At 43.1% G+C, this 22,205-nt stretch overlaps 1 protein-coding gene across 4 annotated transcripts in view; it reads left to right on the forward strand.

Moving 5' to 3' along the window:
- Positions 1–21,874, forward strand: part of FAM20A (FAM20A golgi associated secretory pathway pseudokinase) — a 50,025-nt gene extending 28,151 nt beyond the window's left edge. For 2 of the 4 annotated variants that reach the window (XM_072990786.2, XM_020791293.3), the window contains exons 5-11: positions 242–334; positions 4,879–4,994; positions 5,405–5,585; positions 9,359–9,468; positions 13,449–13,530; positions 17,898–17,957; positions 21,250–21,874. In XM_072990786.2, the coding sequence (XP_072846887.2) occupies positions 242–334; positions 4,879–4,994; positions 5,405–5,585; positions 9,359–9,468; positions 13,449–13,530; positions 17,898–17,957; positions 21,250–21,511 (904 nt within the window). In that variant the 3' untranslated portion in view covers positions 21,512–21,874. Of the gene's footprint in view, positions 1–241; positions 335–4,878; positions 4,995–5,404; positions 5,594–9,358; positions 9,469–13,448; positions 13,531–17,897; positions 17,958–21,249 lie in introns of all 4 variants that reach the window. The other 2 variants (XR_013541084.1, XR_013541083.1) reach the window with 2 other exon arrangements.
- Positions 21,875–22,205: the final 331 nt, after the last annotated feature.

The following is a 22,205-nucleotide window of genomic DNA, read 5'->3' on the forward strand; positions in this document are numbered from 1 at the left end:
GCTCTCTGTATTGTTGCTCACCATTCACACAGCAGCATGAATGGCATTGTGGACTCAGTTTGGCCCTAAGGTGCTGCTGGGTGAGGTGATTTCAACCTTATTTGTCCCAGCCATTGGAACAGAGGAATGAAAATCGATCAGAGGATCAGCACGTATCCTTTTGTACTAATTGTGAAATATTTTTCTGGAGCCCAAGGACAACATCAGTTGCTACCATTCTTAACCCCTAGCTTTCCTTCAGACAGAAACGAGATGAGGAAACTCCTGAAGATTTTTTCTATTTTGTGGACTTTCAACGACATAATGCAGAAATTGCTGCCTTCCACTTGGATAGGTAAGTATATCTGATGGGCTCCTCGTTCCTTCTTTAGCTGTAGAGCATTGTCAAGTCACATCTGACTCAGGGCAATTCTAAAAGTACTTTCAAAATATGTCAAATAGTAATGAGTGATTTTACCAGGGAGTCTCCATGGTTGAACAGAGATTTGAACCCAGGTCTCCTGAGTCCTAGTCTATTACTCTGTCCACTATACCACACTGCCTCTTCCATGCATGTCAAAAGAAGAGACTGTTTATGATAGGGGATCTAGACACCTGGATCATGACTTTAATGAGTTCTCGAACTGAACTTAAAAGGATCTGTACAGGATGGGACCATAGGCCTGTTTACCTCTGTCTAGCCACTAATCTAAAGGCTGAAATCCTGTTGCTTAGCATATGCCAAATTGTACTGTAACTGTTGAATTTTTTCCTCCCTAGTAAACTAAGCGTCCCTGTTGTGTGCACACCTGGCTTGCTGCATCATGGCAGGGCTGCTTTGCTTACCAAGAAGGAATGAACTGAACGTTTTGGCTTGGATTAAGCTACAGACAGGAGTTCGGCCAAAGAGGCACACTTTCCGACTCCCTTGCAAGAAACAGAGACAGTGAACAGTTCAGAAACCTTTCTCCATCTGTGTGCAGGTTTCTTCCATTGTCATCAGCAGGTACTGATTTCTAGGCTCTTCTCTTAGCCTTTATTCCTCGAGTCCTATCATGCCGCTTGCTCCCTGCTCTCTTGGATGTGAGAACATGGTTTCTCTACCCCCAGATGAATGGGGCAGGCGGAACAGAGGGAGATGCCCAAGTGGAATACCAAAGAGTGGGGGGCTGTCCAGAGGTTCTCTGGACTACAAGGCTGTTCTCCTTTTCCCTACAAAGCGGGGGGTGGGCCCAGAGGTGCCTCATTATCAGTTTGATAATTTGAAGGTGGATTTGTTTTCTCTGAGTTGGGGCCTGGCAACCTTATGTGAAACCATATGTCATCTCTGTATCGCACAGGAGAATTTCGTATGCAAACATGCACTGTCGGATTCATTCATTCATTTATTAATTTAGTCAGTCAGTCAGTCAACTTATATACTGCCCCATTAGTGCAAGCAGTACACTGGGTGATTTACAAAATTAAAACTTAACAACTCTCAAACCCCAATAGGAAAAAAAACAATCATTCAAAAATAATAGGCAATACAACAGGCATTAAGTAAACCGTAAATATAAATAACCCTTTAAAAATCTATAATTAGTTTTTTTAAAATGGCATAGACCTGTGGTTGCCCAAAGGAGCAGAGAACATACTAGTGATGCCTTTCAGACATGACTCTTGCCTCCAAAAAGCTGCGTGGGTGCTGTTGATGCTCATACAACAACCGTTTTTTCCAATGGCACATTCCCCCCATTTTCAAATAGTATTTCATTGGTATTGAATGGTCCGTTGGAGTTCTCAAATGACGTGCTCTAATAGCGTGTGTCAGGTGCTCCCATCCTGGTGTCCTACAAAGGTGTCCGATTATAATATATCAATCCTGGCCACAGGCTGTGCTTACTGCAAGTGATGGGTGTTGTAGTCCAATACCTTTGAGGAAGCCTGGTGGGGTAGACACGTCCTATTTTCAAAGAGTATTCCTTGTTCTATAGACATCTCACCTCCACAGGATACATTGCATGCCACTGGTTTCAATTATCTCAATTTTGGAATCCAATTTATTAAACAAAACTTGAGAATTGAACTGGGCAATTTCAGGTGCTTGATCAGGTGTGTGTGAGATGTTTCCCCGCTAAGCAAAAGGCAAGCAGTAGCTATGTAGATGGCAGCAGGCAAGGGCTCCGCCCACCTCCTGGGTTTGCTACCTGTCAAGTGCCTGACATACGGGGAGGGGGGGGCTCCTTTGAGCTGGAGCTGGAGCCCAGGCAGTATCTTTCTTTGTTGGCTTTGATGTTCAGAAAGCAACCAGCTAAAGAGCCCTTCCCAGCTGTCTTGGGGGCATGTTAAGAGGCATCTGTGCCAGTATTTAGTCAGTCTGCCTGGTGGTTGCTGACTCACTAACCGATGATGTTTTGTTTTGCTGAGGAAATAAGCCCCAAGGCACCATTTTGTAAATTTTGTGGAATGCATCAGCCTAGACAGGAGAAATTGCTCCCACTTTGAAGGATCTTCCAAGATGTTGCAAGCTGGAAAAGCTATGCTAGGAACAAAAGCCCACTCTAGACCAGGGTTTTGTTTCTCATGATGGCCAAACAGATGCTCGGATGGGACTGATTCCATGAATGGAACTACAGTACTTGCTCTGCTCATGTTCACCAGCAAAAAGGGTGGGGGAGAAGAGGCAGGTTCAAACTAGACGTTTGGGATCAGGCATACAACCTGCCAATAGTCAGCTTTTTCCTCCCACAACATAGTTTCTGAAGAGATGTAAAACCTAGACAGTTTCATCCAAAACCTGGGCTTATCCTTCACTGATCAACACAAAACAAAGCTTCTGGGAATATAAAGTAAAGCACTGAGTGAAAGGACCTGCTAGATCAAAGAGGTCTCCCAGCATTTACAGAAGCTAAGAGTGTTGTTTCATTTAACCCTGGTATTAAGAGGTAAACACCAGCTGATACAGAGATACTGTGCATAGCCATTGAGCCTAGCAGCTATAGATACCTACTCATAGGGGGAAACTCTTGATCTCTACATAATAATCTTCTTAGAGCAAGGGAGGGAAACTTTGAACCAGCAGATGGTGGTGTAGTGGTGAATTTGAAAGTGAGAATACATTTCATGACAATCCCTGTAGTCAGTTTCCTTCCTTCAAGAGTCCAAAAACTCAGGCCTCTAGATCAGCTCATGTCAACAAATGAGGAGCAGATATTTTGTCAGATTAATGACTCTTAACTGCCTATTCAAGACTAAACCACCCTCAAATGCTGTAGACATAATATATCTTAATTTCAGCAAAGCCTTAGACAAAGTGCTTCATGATATTCTGATTAGCAGCTAACTAGCTGTGGGCTGGATAAGGCAAGTGTCAGATGGATGCACAGTTGGTTACAGAATGAAACAGAGTCCTTATCAATGGCTCCTTCTCAAACAGAGGAGGTAACAAGTGGGGTACCAAAAGGTTCGGTCCTGAGCCAGTGCTCGTCAACACTTTTATTAATGACTTGGATAACAGAGTGCAGCAAATACTTATGAGATTTGTGTGAATTAGTTAATACTCTGAAGGTATTAACACAATTCACAGATATCTTCATAGACTTGAGCAATAGGCTGGAAACAAAAAAAAATGAAATTGAACAGGGATAAGTGCAAACCTTAGGGGGGGAACACAAATGCACAGTTAAAAATTGGAGGATACTTGGCTCAGTAATACTACGAGTAAAAAGAATATTGGAATTGTTGTGGATCAAAAGCTGAATACAGTATGAGCCAACAATGTAATGTGGCTGCAAAAAAGGCCAATGCTATTTTAGGTTGCATTAACAGAAGTATAATCTCCAAATCCCATGAGATACTAGTTCCCCTCTATTTGGCGGAGATTAGGCCTCATCTGGAGTACTGTGTCCAGTGCTGAACACCGCAATCTGGAAAGGACGTTGTCAAACTGGAACAAGTTCCAAGGAGAGCAACAAGGATGACCAGATAACTGGAAACCTATGAGGAAAAATGGAAAGAACTGGGTGTGTTTAGCCTTGGGAAGAGAAGACCGAGGGGAGATATGATAGCACTTTTCAAATTCTTGAATGGTAGTCATAAAAAAGAGGAACAGGAACTGTTCTCAATCATTCCAGAGCGCAGGGCGCATAATAATGGGCTCATGTTACAGGAAACCAAATTTAGGCTGAAAAACTTCTTAACTGTTAACTGAGCAGTGTGCCAATGGAACCACTTACCTTAAAAGGTGGCAAGTGCTCCAACACTGGAGGTATTGACGAGAAAATTAGGCAAGCACCTGGCAGATATCCTTTGATTTGTATTCCTGCATTGAGCAGGGGGTTGGAAAAAGCATTCCTTTCCCAAATTATGTGAGGGTAATAGCTAACCTCAGAGGAAATAGGGAAGCTGGGGGAGGAAAGTACTTCAAGCACCCAAGCTCTCGTTCCAGTTCATAATGCTTGCAGCCAGTCTCAATCTGGCCCACAAGGACTCTCCTCTCAGAGTCCCTCTGTCCTGAAGCCATTCCCTCCCGTGCTGCGTGCTGCGTGCTTTCTTAGTTCAGATGGCAGATAGAGGCCTGAAGAGACACTTGTAAAGCACATTCAACTGCACACACCTCTATGGTCTACTATAGACCTTCCACTATGGACCTTCCAAGGTCTGTCTGGAAGGAGGAAGGTGGGGGCAGGCTTATGTGTATGTCCAGCCCTGAATTCCTGTGATGTCCTAAGAGGGCAACCCTGTTTGGGTAGAAGCCTACGCTATAAATTACGAAACATGAGGGATGAGTTGAGCAGACCTGGTTCAGGAAGTGTGTTCATTTAAAACTGAATGGAAGTGATGAACCCCCCCTCTCTCATAGCAAAACAGACCTGCTTCTTACATTTAGTCTGAGCAAACACTTCTCTCTCCCTCCAGAATACTCGATTTTCGGCGTGTCCCTCCTGTGGTTGGGAGAATGATTAACATAACAAAGGAAATATTGGAGATCACTAAGAACGAACTCCTGCAAAGTGTCTTTTTTATTTCCCCAGGTAAGTTTCATCTGTACTGGGTGCCCAAAGGAGAAGCTTTGTTGTTTCCTGGTGCTGCAGATCGAGGGCTGCATTGAAAAAGAAGTTGTTGTATCACAACAGAGAGTGGGGTGTGGTGAGTGCACACACATGTACTGCATCCCATGCAGATGTGCATGGAAACTGGTTGATCTGAGAGTTCTGTGAGAAAGCTACAGTTTCTCGCAGAGTCCACATGCTATTGAAATAAGGCATAGATGATTTGTATGTGTGCCAGTTTACACACAGGCTGCTTGGTTGGGAGGTCTGCCCCATTAGAAGTGGGCCATTGAAGTCGAATTACCAGGAAAAGGGAATGTATCATCCTCACTCCGACATGACTGGAAGCCTAGAAGCCATGCTGCTGTTAACATGTCCTGTTCTCTCCATAGCCAGCAACGTCTGCTTCTTTGCCAAGTGCCCTTATATGTGCAAGACGGAATATGCCGTCTGCGGCAACCCCCACATGCTGGAAGGATCCCTCTCTGCTTTCCTGCCATCCCTCAACTTGGCGCCAAGACTCTCTGTCCCCAATCCATGGATCCGATCCTACACCTTTGCTGGAAAAGAGGAGTAAGTGGGTAAATGGATCTCTCTCTCTCTCTCTCTCTTTTTACCTAATAGCAATTCCCGTTTGATACAGTACTTTTAAAACACATGCCATGGGGCTCTTTATGGAGCATCCCAGCCCTTCAAAGGTCAGTAAGTATTTCTATTTTATGGTTAGGAAAAGCGAGCAATGCACACATTCCTGGGAGAAAGTCCTGCTCAACACACAAGAGTTTGTTTGTTTTCCTTTGGATTTTAGCTTTCTCCATCTTGGTGTCTTTTCTGTGAGCTGTACTACAGTTCCCATGAACCCCATGCCCTTGGTTGTGCTGGCCAGAGACGATAATAGTTTTAGTTCAGCATTTCCAACCTTCTGCCAAGCAAGTGCTGTTATAATATGCACGTTTTGGGCTGGTGCTGAAAAACTCTATACAGTTCCAGGGTCATCAAGAACTAGACTTTTGCCTTTTTCTCTCCATGCCACGCCCCCCCCCCCAAAAAAAGGACAAAAATTGTCTCAGAATCTGCTACTGTAGTTCCATTTCAAGCAAATCCTCCACTGGTGCCTGTAAGGGCTTCCCTTGAAATGCAAAGGACACCAGGTTTTGTTGGGACTATGGCCGAGGCAGAGAAAACTGGCATCTTCTCAAAGAATGGTTCAAAACAAATTTTCAGGAACCTTGAAGAAACTGACCTTCCCCTCAGGATCTTTATTTTGTTTTGGGTTCCTTTGCTTTAATAATAGTTATCACAGAGTGTGCGCACACACAGCTTTGGAGCAGGAGGAAGAGGGAAAATAAGGAAGGAAAAAAGAGAGTGGGCATCTTAAGGAGTCACTCAGAGGAGGCTAAGCAGGGAGGCTCTCAGTTCCTCTTCATTGCTGCTTTAGTAGATTAGTACCAATGTGAAACCTTCCAGGGGAAGCCCTCTACAGTGGAGAAGGAATGGGACACATACACGTGCATAGGCACAGTTGCAGAGCAGGAGGAAGAGGAGAGAGGTGGGGGAAAGAGGATGTCTGATGTCTGAGGGAATCACTGAGAGAGACACAAAACAGGCAGGACCTCATGTTTTCTATGTTGCCTCACTTTGGAATTTGATTCCATTCACTTGAAGCCATTTGACTCCCCCTGTTCCACCGCCATCCACTCCGTATTCCTCAGCAATGTATTTCCCCCTGCTTTTCTGCCAGTGCTTGCCTGGAGGGATGTCTTGCACCTGTAATTGCGGGAATTTGAGGGATAGGTAGTGGTGGTTCATTTTCTACTAGCTTAGCACTGAACGGAAGGCTCCCAGCTGGAGAAGAAGTGGCCTCCTGAACTCTGCTGCAATAAAAATAGAAACAAACAAACAGAAACCTGCAGGAGGTGGTATTTAAAACAAAAACAGGAAACCAGGGGAGTTGCTGCACTCGGTCATTGTTGATATCATTATAAGACTTGCCTCGTCTGCCTGGTGGGGGGAAATGCCAGTATCCTCCAGTGTGCAGGAGGGTACAAAACAGGGAATGCACAGTCTGTGTGCAGGAGCCTTTCCATATAAACAAAAGCTAGAACAAAACCTCTGCACATCCATGCAGTCCCTTGCGCTGGGCCATGGTGAGTCCTAGGCAGGGAAAAGACACAATCTCCCAGCCAGAGATGGGATAAAGTGGACAGGGTTTTTGGGGGACTGAGATCCTGGCATTCTTTGCTGGCAGAACCTTCCTCTGTGTCATGACCCGGGGGGGGGGGATAATCTTTTGTGTGAGAGACAACCCTGTCCTTAACAATAGATAAAATAGTTTCTTACAGGTGAAAGTACCGTATTCCATATTCCTAGCAAGCATATCAGCACTGTCCCTTCTATAGAACATTGGGAAACGACCTGCTGCTCCCTTTATCAGAAAAAAAACCAACTCATCCCTACACTCGTTGCCAGCAGCTAGAATGGATTTTGAAAACATGTTGGTTACAATGAATAGTAGAGAATAGGCCTTCATAGGAACCTTATGGGCTAATGAAATGTTCTGTTATGTTACTGCAATCCAGCCTTCCCTACACACGTGCCTTTGAGATACAGCTCCCATTAATCCCCAGCTAGCATGACCAGCCATGCTGCTTATCGCGGGAGGATGAAAATTGTAGACCAAAGCATCTGGAGGGCACTAGCTGGGTTTTTTCTGGGGGGTGGTGCTTTAAGCAAACATAGCACACACACACCGAGCAGTTAGGTCATCTTGCAAGCCTCAGAACTCAGGAAAGAATTCCAACCCTCCAGAGGCTAATCACCTAGAGATAAGGACAGGGCAAGAAGGCAAGGTCACTGGTGACTTCTTTGTTCTTCTCTGTGGCACCAAGGCAGGATTTGAAAAGCTCCTTTGGGTGCAGCCAATGGGACTTTTGACCCTCTCACCCCACTCCCTTTGGAAAAGCTGTTTGGTTTTGGAGCACTTATGAGTCTCCACAGCAGTTCCCTCATGGGCCAGCAGGTCAGTTGAATGAGGGGTTGTGCAACAAACAGAAGGATAAAGGCACACAGACACTAAGGCCTACTATGTCAGTGTGTCTCTCTGGCTATGTTGACAGAGGACTTTGGTCTGTTTAACATGACTCGCCCTACTGTTAGGTAAAGTGAGGTGGACGCCACAAGCAGCTGATTTGGGGTATTGTGGTTGTAGTCATAATTTTATTGCTGGGAGAGGCATTTGTAAATTTTTGGCCATTTGTTCTATTATGGGCAACAAACTGTATTTAAGCTAATCAAGCTACAGAACCATTCTAGTGCCATCGCTGGTGCAGTGAATTAAAATATTCACCTGCCTCTTAAGTCTAGTAGAGTACCCAAGGCCATCATCCTATTTCACTTATGAGACAGTGGCTGACAATGATCCTAGACAATGTGGAGGGAATCCTGGCAAATGCCACAGAAGCTCTTGAGGAAAAGAACCATATGCTTATGTAGGTGTTTGTGGCATTTATGAGCCAATGTGGTAGAGTGGACAGGGTGACAGACTAAGACAGAATACCTGGGTTCACTCAGTCATGAAAACTCACTGGAGAGGTAGAACTGGTAAAACCACTCATTAAATATTGCACATACCTTGAAATCTCTATTAAAGTTGCTATAAGTCCAGTACTACTTTGTGTTGCATTATGTAACACAACATGGCATTTGAACATGCCTACCAAAGCCACCAACATGAATTTGACACAACTCCGGGAGGCAGTGGAAGACAGGAGGGCCTGGCGTGCTCTGGTCCATGGGGTCACGAAGAGTCGGACACGACTGAACGACTAGACAACGACCGCATTTAGCCCTGCTTTTCCTCTTAAATTTACTCCCTGAATACCATTGGTACCCATGAAGTAATTACTAGCAGCAGATTTCATAATCACAGTATAATAGTAACTTTTAGGAGCTCAACATATGATACCTTTTTCAGCATAATAATGGAACATTACAAAGTGTTAAGTGTTTGTGTTGGGGCTGAGATTTAAAGTGGTGGGTAAAGGCAAGCTGTTATGAGGTGAGGAGCAGACATTCAGTTACAACCATATGGCTCCGTTTGCTTGTTGTTTGCCAAGGCAAGACAGATTGCGACTGGGTGCATTGATAGTGTGGAAGCACATGGCCACCACTGCAGAAGAGTGGTACTGGCTCAAAAAAACTTTAGATATCCTCACCATAGGCTGTTGCAATAAAAGGTTGCCAGTTACTTCCCACACTGGGTGCCAATTATTTTCAAATATAGTGAATGAATGTGGAAAGTGCTAGTGCTGAGGTCCAACCACTGTCCTCTTTGATATTTTCCACAGATGGGAAGTGAATCCACTTTATTGCAATACAGTGAAGGAGATTTATCCTTACAGCAGTGGCAGCCGGCTACTCAATATCATTGACATGGCAATCTTTGACTTCTTAATAGGTATGTGGGAAACACCTGGATAACAACTAATCTCATTAATTTGATATGCTCTCTGGAAGACTGCAAAAGATCCTTGCTGTGTAGATTCCAGCTGGCCTGGGAACACAGTGGTAAATACAGATAAAGAGTTAATGTTTCCTTTATTATTTTTTATTTAACTATAACATAAACATAAAATACATAAACCAAAATACAAATTAACTGTGTTCCCCATCACCATAGTTGGGAGCTCTTGTAATAATCCTCTTCTTCCTCCATCTATATTCTTTTTCTTCCTTTATTGTCCTCTTCTCCAGAACTGCATTGATTCTTGATTTGGAGCTTTCCCTTTTCCTCTTGCTAATACATATTCCAAAAGTCTGCCCATATATCATAAAAAATTATTCTTTTTCAACTCTCCTTTCTTAACCTTTAAGTTACAAGTTAGCTTATCATTTATAGCTATATTCCATATTTCATTATACCAATTATCCATTCGAAATTCAGATTTTGATTTCCATTGCCTACCTATTATTAATCTAGCTGCCGTTAATAAATTGATAATCAATTCTTTAGTCATCATATTCCACATTCTCAAATATTGATAACAAAGCTATCTCAGGATTAAATTCTATATCTTTTTCACATATGTCATTTTTGTTCTTTAAAGATTAATTTCCAAAATCTTTGTATTTTTTCACATTCCCACCACATATGAAAGTATGTACCAATTTCCTTCTCACATTTCCAACAGACATTCAGGTAACTAGCATTAATTTTATTTAATTTTGTCAGTGTTAAATACCATCTTAAGCCCAATTTTAAAAAAATTTCTCTTATTCTCACTGACATCTTAAAACCCTCATTTTCCACATCTTCCTCCATTCTTCCTCATTTATTCTTTTTCCAAAATCTTGTTCCCACACTAACGTCAATCCTTCTTTCTCACTTTCTTCTTCTAAGTCAAGCAGGAATCCATAAATTTTACTCACTGTACCCTTTAGTGAATCAGTCATCTGAATGTCTTCATATGATAATAGAAATTGTTCATACCTCGTATAGTCTCTACCTTTGTTATATTTCTTTACCCATTAATTAGTCCATCTTTCTAACTGCATATAATTCAGCCATGAAATATTCTTATTCTGGTTAATAACCTTTATTATATATAATTTCTCCAATAAACCTTAATTAAATAATAATTCTTTATATTTGGTAAACCCATATCACCTTTTTTGTTTTATACCAATACTTTTTATTTATTCTGGCTCTCTTCCCTTCATTATAAGAGTTAATATTTCCGACATTCTGTTAACTCGTTTCCAAGTCCTTACCCAGTAGTACTAAAGCACATCAGGAGTATCTTCTTGCTTTTATTTTGATGAGAATTTTACAAAGCAGAAATGCATATGTTAGGACAGGACAACTATAGCAGGCATGCCAGGAGGGTAAATATTTACTATATCAGATCCAAAAATATCAGAAAATGTCAAATGCAAATAAATGAACAAGCAAACGAAGAAATGAGTGAAACAAATGCGAGAAGGTTAAGGTTTGGGGGATGGAGTAAGCCTGTCGACCTGCTTTATATTAAAACTGCTGCTTATAGAAGTCTCCAAAAGGAGACTTTTAAATAATGATAATAGTAGCATGCTGTCATTGCCATTATTTCCTTGACCTCCAGGGGGAGGAGGCCATAAGGTGTCCTGGAGGTTGCAAACATTTCCTTGGGGGAATCACTCTGCAGCCACCACAGTATAAGTCTTCCAAAGAATTAAGACTTTCATGTAGAAAATTTCCTCTCTACAGTGGTTACAGGATAGGGGGAGGGGGAAGAGTTCACCCCATGATATCTGGGGTTCTTTTGCCCTTGGCTGCCGAAACCAACAGGAATTTTCCTTACAATGCTAGCGGTAGGAAGTGAGGGTAGTGGATGTCATCAAAACCCAGAACACAAGGACACCAAAGTATTTTGTCCCACCTCTGCGTGCTGTCTAATGAAATAAACAAATTAATTAGATAGGATTACACTAACAGACAGCCACATCTGCAGTACCATGCTGACACTGATTTGGGGTGGCGTTTGCCAAGGCTGTTAGATTTTGTTGGCATCTCAGTCTTGCTCAGGATGAATGAAGCTCACTTCCTAGGGCTGAAGGGAACACCCCCCCCCACGCCACTAGACTAGTGCTCATGCCCCACCCCACCCATTTTTGAACTACAACAAAATGCCTCTCCATGTTCTCTTGTGGGTAAGTGAAGCAATTTTACGAGGTTTGCCCACCTCCCGGGGCAGCAGCTGTTTTAAGCCCAGAGGGGGTCTTTTTCCAGCAGTGACTGTAGAAATTCTATCTATGCAACCATGCGTCAGAGCACACCATTTCGTATCCAGTGAAAAGTAACTCTGTGGGGTTGTTTTCCTGCTACATCCCATCATGCATCATCTGAGGTGGATTAAGGGCAAAAAGGAACACAAGCATCTTTTAAGAGCTTTATAATCTAGGAAGGTTTCTATGCCACTGCTGTTGGCGGAGAGTGTACTGCCACTTTGTCAGCCCTGAAAATGCCAATAAAAAGCGGTGGTATCATCAGGAGAACCATATTATATCACTTCCTAGCACTTCAGCCACCGGAAGGGAGGATTTGTCCTTATTAGCCACTTCAGGCTCATTAAACAGTTGCAAATCCCAGTCTTCATAAAGATTCTTGCGTACATGCCATAATGATGAATAACCTCCCCTGTAATAGTGGTTTCCTGCTGGATTGTAGAGAGCTGGCAGTTCCTTGACCGCAAAATGCAATGCTAACAAGGGGCAGCAAAAAAAACAGACTGCAGTCCAAGTGACTTTAGTAACCATCTGTCGTCAAGTCGTCTCCGACTCTTCGTAGCACGCTAGCAATTAGTATACTTTAGTAACTTACTTCTGATTAAATGTGCACAGGATTGCATTGATAGGCATCATTGCCACGCTTACCCCAGCCTGGAGTCCTCTGCCAAGTATAATGGACTACAACTCCCATTCTCACCAAGTAGCGTGCCATTTGAACATGGTTTCTGAAGATGATGGAAGCTGTAGCCCAGAAGGAGTTTGGAAGGGGAAGGCTGTCCTAGCTCAGAGAACAGGAGTAGGGATGGTGTAGCCCTCCAGATGACCTTGGATTACAACTCCCTCCAGAGGTTGCCATTGTGACATTCAGTGCATCAACTTATATGTTATGTATGAACTCAAAGCATAGCATCTGCACATCACCTCATACAGATGCCTCCAAACTCATGACATAGGTCAGCTAAGACTTCAGCCCATGCTGTAGAACTGAACATGACACATCAGTGTATGCTGAGTAAAAAAAGAGCCCTGCCAGATGAGATCCAAAGGGTTTATCTGGTCCAACATTCTATTCCCAGAGTAGTCAACTGGCTGTCTATGAGGAAGCCCACAAATAAGAGTACAAGTAAAGGTGTGATCTGATGACTGCAAAGGCAAGACATCTAATCACGCTGTAAAGAATCGCTGTAATGTAAGCAATCTCCCTTATAGTGCATCTTCTTGTCTACTGGGGAAGCACTCCAAAAAGGAGTAGCTCTAGAGATGAGCAAAAAAGGTCTGTCTTAGGCATGAATTGGGGTCAGGCTGGAGAGAATTTCTCTGTTATGTTGTGTGGTCGCTGGGAAATAGATTGCACTGGGCCTCTCTACAAGCAGACCAAATTGCAATCTATTTCCCTATGTAATCACACACTAAATCAGTGGATGTTCACTGAATCAGTTGTGTAGCTACGCCCTGAACATCCAGCCAGAAGAATTCACTGCAACTCAAAAGCTTGCAGCAATTCCGCTCTTTATGTTATCAGTGTCTCTTGCTCAGGTGTTCTTATTCCAACCAAGCAATTATGAACATCTGGCATACCTTGGATATATCCTTATGCACAGACGCCCTCAGGTGGTTGTTTTGGATTAGCTCTTGGGGACTAGTAACTATGTCTCTTTTTCTCTTTCAAAGGCAACATGGACCGCCATCATTATGAGATGTTCACCAAATTTGGGGATGATGGCTTTTTCCTGCACCTGGACAATGCAAGAGGGTAAGGTGTTCTCCAGGTGACCTGTCTCTTCCGGGCTTTCTGCGTCTGACCCAGATGCTCTCTCAGTTTATCATAACTTACCCTTTTTCTCAATTATATATTTCGTCTTTAGCATGCTTTGTTTTGTGATTTGGCACTGGCAGGTTAAGTACAAGCATAATTTGCAAGGGTATATTGTTTCTAGTAGCCGGCACAACTGTGGATTCTGAGCTAATGAGGGAATGCCTGTTTCAAAAGAAAACTAAGTTGATTAGAAGAAAGACACATTCCCCTTAATATCTGGTTTAATCTCAGGCACATCCTGGCTTGGTTTAAAAGTCATGTTAAAATATTAACAGAAATCCATGTGTCTCAGATGGCCACTGTACAGCAGTAAACTAAAAGACTGTGTTTAACTTATCAACTGGATTTAACTGTTCTTACCAAGGAACCTGGGAAGTGTCGTATTTTGTTTTATATTTTTTTTGGGAGGGGGGAGGAAGGATAGGAGAGCTGTAGCCATGCTAGGGAATTCTGGACATACTGACTGAACTACAGTGGATAGTTCGGTCAGTATGCTTTAACTCTGGGTTTATAGATCAAGTACAAGAATCAGGGTATTTCAACTATAGGTTTGTAGTTTTCCATAAAGCAACCTAATGCACAGATCGGCATCTTATGAATACACAGTGGAAACGTCCTCCGTAGGATCCCATGGAGTACGTCCACTGATGGAACTGATTCATCAGCACAAGGTGGAGATGGAAATCTCCACTCCCAGCTCTTGCCTGCCACCCCAAACACTTTGCTACAGAGGGGTGGGAAGCCCCCTCAAGCAGCTTTCTGAGCAGCTCCAAGAGCTGAAGGGGGGGAAGCCAAACAATATTTTGTTGTGCTGGAGCTTCGTTTTAGGTGGACACCGTTTTTCACAAATACAGTACTGTAGTGGCATAGTCTTTTGTGGTGTCCCCTGCGAGGTGTCCCTTCTCACTATTATCATTCTCTAGTGAGTTACACGCTCACCAGGGAGTTGCAGGGCGCTTCTGGCACCTTCGCCTCAAAACCTGGCCACCTCTTCTCAATGCCACTAGGTTAGGCGTTAGCCCAAAGGGCAACCAGCCACAAACCTGTCCAGAGCGTCTGAGGTTGTCCCTTGATTGTGCTAATCAGTCTGAGCCTTCCAGCCCCTCTTGCGGATTTCTATTATGTAGCTCTTAAGTGAAAAGATTTCTAAGGTAAGCTTGGTCTTTTCCTTATTCAAGTGTTGGTATTGATGTGAGTTGGATGTAATTCTTGCTTGTTTATTCTGGCTTCTAAGTATTTTTAAAGTGTGTCTTATAAATGAATAACAAGGGCTTTTTCCCCCCTAAGAATCAAACAAAAGCAATTTATGAGGAAAATCAGGTATAAGAAAGGCAGGCGAGTAAGGATAAATTTATCAATCAAAATTGAAGTGGAAAAACAAGGATAATAGATATTATCTTTTAAATATTTTTGTATACTTCCTTATCATCTACTGTTTCATCTTTTAACTTTAGAATTCGCTATTTCAATAGTCACCACACAACCCATTTCCCCCTTAACTCCTTTCTCCTCACTAACTCTTCAAAAGAACACAGATTCTCCAGACAGACTGAACTAGACGTCTCTCTCTCTTTCTCTCTCTCAACTCTCATATTCCACCAAATCAACCAATCAGCATTCAGGCTGGTATTCAGCATTCTATAATTCTTCCGCCAATCAATCCAGCACTCAGCCTATGTGTATTTATTGATCATATCTCTTCAACCATCTCTCATACCAACCTGTTAGCACTCTGGCTGAATCCCTGTCGCTGAAGATAGTGACCTGCATTCAAATTAATGGAACTTCCAGTGGAATTGATTTGCAAAATTCTCATTGATTCAGTGGCCGAGCTCTAGTGCACTAGTGTTTACCTAAAAATTACTATCAGGCTATTCATTAGCTCAGAACCTACACAACAGTGCCAGCTACTAGAACCATAGTACAGTATATATTTTGCCAAGCACAAAAATAAGCTAATTTGAAAATAAAATATGTACTGATATACTTTTAACCATTTGAAATAGACAACTTGCTTTGGTTCTAAGCCAAATGTAACGGGCAGTTAAGTAGAAAGGTTCAGTTCTGTAAAATGGTTTGGGTAATCATTAATCATCTGTTTTCCCATGCCCTCTCATAAAATGCCTCAGGGTGCCAAAATAATTTAGTCGTCAGAGATGAAGGACCACAACTTTTTAAAAAATGGAAGTATGCAGACAGACCCCCCCAAAAAATGAGCTTGAGACTATAGTATGTGGGGGAGGGGGAGTTGGCTGTGTTATCTATCTATCTATCTATCTATCTATCTATCTATCTATCTATCTATCTATCTATCTATCTATCTATCTATCTATCTATCTATCTATCTATCTATCTATCTATCTATCTGTCTATCTATCTATCTATCTATCTATCTATCTATCTATCTATCTATCTATCTATCTATCTATCTATTTGCCCTTTTGGTTAAAATTGGGCACCTGTAGCACAGAAAACAGCAGCTTGCTAAGAGGCAGCAGTTTCTGCTGAGATCATTATAGGGTAGCTAATGAGGGAACTACTGGCTTGCAAGTGCAGGAGAGATGCTGTAACTTTTTAAAAGACAATTTAGGCAAGCAGGAGACCCAACCATTGCCCCCCCTTTTTTTAAAAAAAGGTGGAGCAGATAACATATTCCATGGATTACATGCACACCCAAGCCATTTTCGTGGCAGTTTCATCCAATAAAAGTGCACCATTGGAGGTTAGAGGGAAGATTCTCTCCTTTACAGAAATGGAAACACTCTGCCCTGCCAGCTCTATGATGCAGGATGTCACTCTGGCACCATCCTGTTAAGAGCTGCTATGGTGTCAAGAGCTGCTATGGTGGATGTCAAGCTGCTACAGTGGCCCAATCATTTTGGCTGCATGAATGTTACTAGGACAAACTCTCCTCATTGAGTGTGTGTGTGTGTGTGTGGGAGATCCGTTACTGCCTCCTGCAGCAGGAAGATGTCCCTCTCTATTTTAGGACAACAGGGATTTCTGAAGTTAGAGGGAACATGAGAGGTAAAGCTGTGCTAGATGTCCTTGGAGTCACAGTTGACGCTGTAGATGGACTTTCAGAGCCACTTCTAGCAGTCACCTGCTTGATGTTGCAGGCTGGGCTGCAGGTATTACCACCTGCAGCTACCATTTGGAGTACAAGACCTCTGCTCCCTACCAGTGGTATAGGAAGCCTGGACTGTACAGGCTAAGTGGGAAGGGAGCAGAAAAGGAAGCAGACAGGTCTGTTCTTTTTCAATGTGATTACCCCCTTCTGCTTTGCGACCCTGTTTTCAAGCGCAAATTAAGAAGGCAAAGGGTAAAGGTAAAGGTTCCCCTTGACAATTTTTGTCCAGTCGTGTTCGACTCTAGGGGGCGGTGCTCATCCCCGTTTCCAAGCCATAGAGCCAGCGTTTTGTCCGAAGACAATCTTCCGTGGTCACATGGCCAGTGCGACTTAGACACGGAACGCTGTTACCTTTCCACTGAGGTGGTCCCTATTGATCTACTTGCATTTGCATGCTTTCGAACCGCTAGGTTGGTGGGAGCTGGGACAACCAACAGGCGCTCACTCCGTCGCGTGGATTCGATCTTACGACTGCTGGTCTTCTGTCCCTGCAGAACAGGCTTCTGTGGTTTAGCCCGCAGTGCCACCACATCCCAAGAAGGCAAAGAATGCTAGCAAAATTACTCCTTGTTTGGGAGAAGAAATTGTCAAGAAAATTACTAGTCTTTGCCAGCATTCTTGCTTCCAGTGTGAGAACAAGACAAGGCCCGGGGTTTGGTGGGGTGGTTTTCTCCAAAGGGTTTCTTTAATTTGCACCAAAAAAATTCTACTTTAAATGATAGTCTTTTCTCTTTGTGGAAAATGGAAATGGCCACGCAGACACATTACTGAAGGATTATGCTGATTGTTAAAAAAACAAGAAGAAAGAACCTGTCTGATCCTGCTAATCTTGTGCTGCAAGGCAGAAGAGATAGTACTTTGGAATAGTCTGCTGAATTTACACAATTTGCATAAAAATCACCCTCACAAATACAAGAACCCTCTTAGAATATCTTGCCCTCTTGCAAGAAAGGAGAGAAAAACTGCAGTTTCTTATTCTCATGCATGGGAATGGGACAGGAATTACAGCCCTAATACAAAGGGAAGCAGTCACAAGCCCTATAAGACAAATGAAAATCTCATTGACCACTCTCTTTTGATGGCCACTTCCACATGAAAAACACCTGGCATCTCCAGCTATTTGGCACATCTTTGCCCTGGTAACTCTTTACTATTTTCTTTGTTGTTCTCACAGTTTTGGGAAGCATTCCCATGACGAGATCTCCATTCTGGCTCCCCTGGAACAGTGCTGTGTGTAAGTACCTGTCCTTCCAAATTAATGTAACCAAATGGAGAGACTAAATGATTGTTTCCTGAGCCACGATAAGCAAGCAAGTTCCTAGTTTACTTGAGGCTGATCAAATGAAGCGTCCTTGGCAGGCTCAGTTCAACAGGTCCAATTTGTTTTAGGATGTGGCAGCTCCCCAAAGCCCTCTCCATTTCCCACAAGAGGTGTGTGTGTGGGGGGGCCTTCAGGGTGGGTGGGTGATCTCATTTGAAATGAAAAAGCAATGCTGGAAACTATGGGAGCTACATTTTCCCAGAGTGCCCATAGGAACTTGACACTTTCACATCCATGGCCCCAAAGCACTAGCACAGGATTTTCTTCCCACCCAATGCCGAAAACGCCATCGCAGTCCTCTCTCTTTGTTTCCTATCTCTGCACCCCACTTCAGTATGTTTGGACAAGGGGGGAAAGGGAAAATTTCCAAGTGACTGTGTTACGGTTTCAAGTGCTTTGCCCAACCCATTATCACCACGATTAGTTGCAGTTCTATTTTGGACACTGACAGATATGGCAAAATAATTCAGTTTCTCGGAATTATTTCTTTAAAAAGGCACATCCAATCTCTCCGATGCACACAAAACATCAAGATTTGGATCTTGGCCACACACCCGTTCCCCTTCAAACCTGCCATTCGTCATAGCTTAAGGAAAATGAGGCTTTCCCTCAGATTCCTGTCAAGAACGTTCACATTTTATTGGCTTCCAAAGGGGGTGAAAGAACCTGAATGTATCCATTACATTTGTGTCCCCCCACAGCGGTTTAGGGGGATGCCAATAAATCATGCTGTCTGAATCCTCTCCAGGCTCCTCTTTATGCATTCCAGTAAATCAAGGCCCTAGGCCTTTAAAGAGTTTGGGTTAAGGGCTATGCTGCCTTCAGGTTTCTCAGCCACCACCAATCCTTGGCATTTCCACCACTGCCTGATGTCAATAATGGTGATACAGCTATATTGAGCCTCCACGTCATATTTCAAAAAGTCGTTATTCACACTCTGCAGGGCCTCCAGGTGATAATTACAGGCTTGCCAATAAATCATACTTGTCTGTGTGATTTTAAATTGGCACTCACTCACACCTAATATGAAATAACCACTTCCTCTGAGCCACAAACTATTACTATATCAGTATTTTAAATGCAGACAGGGTGGGGCTTACAGCATTATCAAATATAATAATACCACATCTGGTACTTATTTATCCCTATCTGAACAGAAAAGAGGGGGGGGGACACAGACTGCACGTATCTGAAATCAAGGCAGAGAATTTGGGTCCTCTGTTTCTGCATTTCTAAAGAAAATCTCAAAGGGTGTTCACGAAATAAATATACTGCTAGGCTTTCAAAGGCCTGGGTGAAAAGCCAGGTTTTAATTTGCTTCCTGAAGGTAAGGAGCCTGGGAGCCTGATACAACTCCATTGGAAGAGAGTTCCAAAGTGATGTGGCCATTATGGAGAAGGCCCAGCTTCTAGTTGACAGATTCTGGACCTCCCTTGGAGTGACCACCTACAACATCAATGACTGGAAGTGCAGGTGGGACTAGAGGTCAACCTGAGGGACAGGCACTCTGTCAGGGTAGTGAAGATCTAAACTGTACAGGGCTTTATAAATTTAACCTTAGCACCTTGAATTTGGAGCATTCCAGGAGCATACCAGCAGCTTTCTGGGCATGGGGAAGAGTAGTTTTTGTTTGTCTGGCCCATATCATTTACTTCTTTATTATAAATATATTACCACGTTTTCTGTAAGAAGCTCAAGGGAGCACACATAATTGCCCTCTTAGCTTGATCCTCAAGCTTGTGATACCAGGTTGGCTGAGAAAGTGACTAGCCCTAACGTCCCCCGGTAAATTTCATGGCTCCGTGGAAACAATCAAGTATTTTTCGCAAGTCACTGCCCAGCATTCAAGCCATCCCACTGCACTGACTCTTGTACGGCAAACCAGTACACTACACAAGTAACTTTCACTAGATCCCAGAAACTAAGAGGAAGAATTGGATGTACCCAAGGTTGATTCTTGTGGATCTACTAGCATCACCAGACGTATTATAAACATGCCTTTGCAGTCATGTTTTCAGGCTCATATCTGCTGACAATGCAAGATATGGGGCTTAAGATATTGCTAGATGCAAGCTCCCATGTTTGTTGGCCATGACAGCTGAGGCTGGCGGGAGCTATAGTCTGACAACATATTGAGGTTGGCAGGTTCCTTACCTCTGCGTTAAAGGCTTGGAAGTTGATACAGTTCTGATTTAATTCGAATTACAGTACCTACTGTAGAAGATGCATTAACTCTTGTGTTCTTGTATCTCACTCCCCAGTATGGCTTGCTGCTAACTTTGTATAGATGATGGCTTTTTACAGGTTGTATTACAAAACTGGCATTGCCTGAAATACACACAATAAATTAGTGTATTCTGGTCAAATGGATTTTTCAGCTTCGCAAGCTGTATGCTAGAGAAACCAGACTAACCTAGGAAATGTAACCAAAACTGTTTTGTTAGCAAGTCCACCTAAACACCAATGGAAACGATGGCCTTACATTCAAGATTACCCATCAGCAAATCATCAAAGTCACATATCTGAAGAACCAGACTCACAGAAAAAGTGCTTGTGGCCTAGTGGTAGCGATTAAAATGTCTGTCATAAGAGCCCCCCTCAACCCTTGCTTAAGGAATTCCCTCTGCTTGTGATCACGTCAGGCATAATTGGGCTCAGTGTCATGCACTGACTTCACTAAGTCATGATTTGACACTGCTACCACTATAGGCTGGTATCAGGAGGGTCTTTTGGAAGCACAGAAATCAACCATACTGAAGAAGCTGATTTTCAGAGTAGGTCAGAACACAAAATACAGGAGGGCTACCGAGGGGAGGCCTGTAGTTTCAAAATATACCTCTAGGACTACGACAGAGATAAAAGGAACACAGGAGGATTCAGAGGAATCAGAAAGTGGAATGCAGTCAGACCTGGAATTCTGTTGGTGGTATCACATGGCCAAAATGAGCTCTAGTTCAACCCTCAGTGGGTTGCTTTGTACTCAGTGCATCCACCAGTCACATTGCAAACTCATAGTCGGGAGATATTGAGCCATTTCTTCTCAGAAACCCAGAGGCCAACCATATATCCATGTACCTTACCTTCACAACTCAGCATCCCACATATGTGACAAAGGGACAGATTTGACTTATGAGACGGTTAGGTCTTAGCTTCTAATCATACATTTCAAAGCTAGGCTCCAATGTCTTTTCTCTCTTTTCTCTAGAATCAAGGAGACAACATTATTGCGGCTGCAGCTGTTAGCTCAGCCAGACTACAAGCTCAGTGACATCATGCGGGAGTCCTTGCTGCAGGACCACCTCTCACCTGTCCTCACAGAACCTCACCTGTTGGCCCTTGACAGAAGGTTATGGATCGTCCTGAAGACAGTAGAGAAATGCATAGAGGCCAATGGTGAAGATAATGTTGTGGCTGATGGCAGACCACTGGAGACACCCACTTTTGACAGAATGACACAGCCAAGCTAGAGCTCAACAAGAACACTGGACCTGAACTTTGAACTGCTGATTATGATGTCTCTTATCCTGGGCAACTCAGACAGAACTAGGAGGAGGTCTCAGAAGTATAATTAATCTACTGGCTGGGGCACTGTTGGCATCAGGTTTTAGTGTATTTATATACTGGAACCTTGTCCTTTCAACCCTCCTCTTACCTTTGTGCCTCTTCTCCAACAGAACTGAATAAACGAAGCACCATCGAGCTAAAAACAGCACAGTTTGAGTGTTTGGGCATTTTGCAAAATCTGCCCCTGGGCCCTCCTTGTCATAGATTATCATGATTCTTTTTATTTTAACTGGTGGCTTGAATAAAAAGGGACCAATCAAAGAGAAGCATGGTTAATCTGCACCTGTGTGTCTGCTCCAAGCTTTAAGACATGCTATTAAAACTGAAGAAGAAAAGGCAAACAGAGAGCGAGGGAGGCAAAATATTGTGCCATTTAAAAAACTTAAGATTTCTGTGCGAGCTTTAGGAATTTTTGCCAACATACTGAGACAGTCAAATGCAGCTATTTCTCCAGAAGCAATAGGACAGTATTAGCAAGATGGTTCTTGTATATGTTCGGTTTCTGGTAAACCATAGCAATTGTCTCATGATGTCCAGAGAATGAGAAAAAGCTGTCGGGGTGGGTGGGCATGAGTGGTAGAAGTTCAACTTATTCTC

Source organism: Pogona vitticeps, chromosome 2 (genome assembly GCF_051106095.1).
Source record: "Pogona vitticeps strain Pit_001003342236 chromosome 2, PviZW2.1, whole genome shotgun sequence".
Classification (NCBI taxonomy): Eukaryota; Metazoa; Chordata; class Lepidosauria; order Squamata; family Agamidae; genus Pogona; species Pogona vitticeps.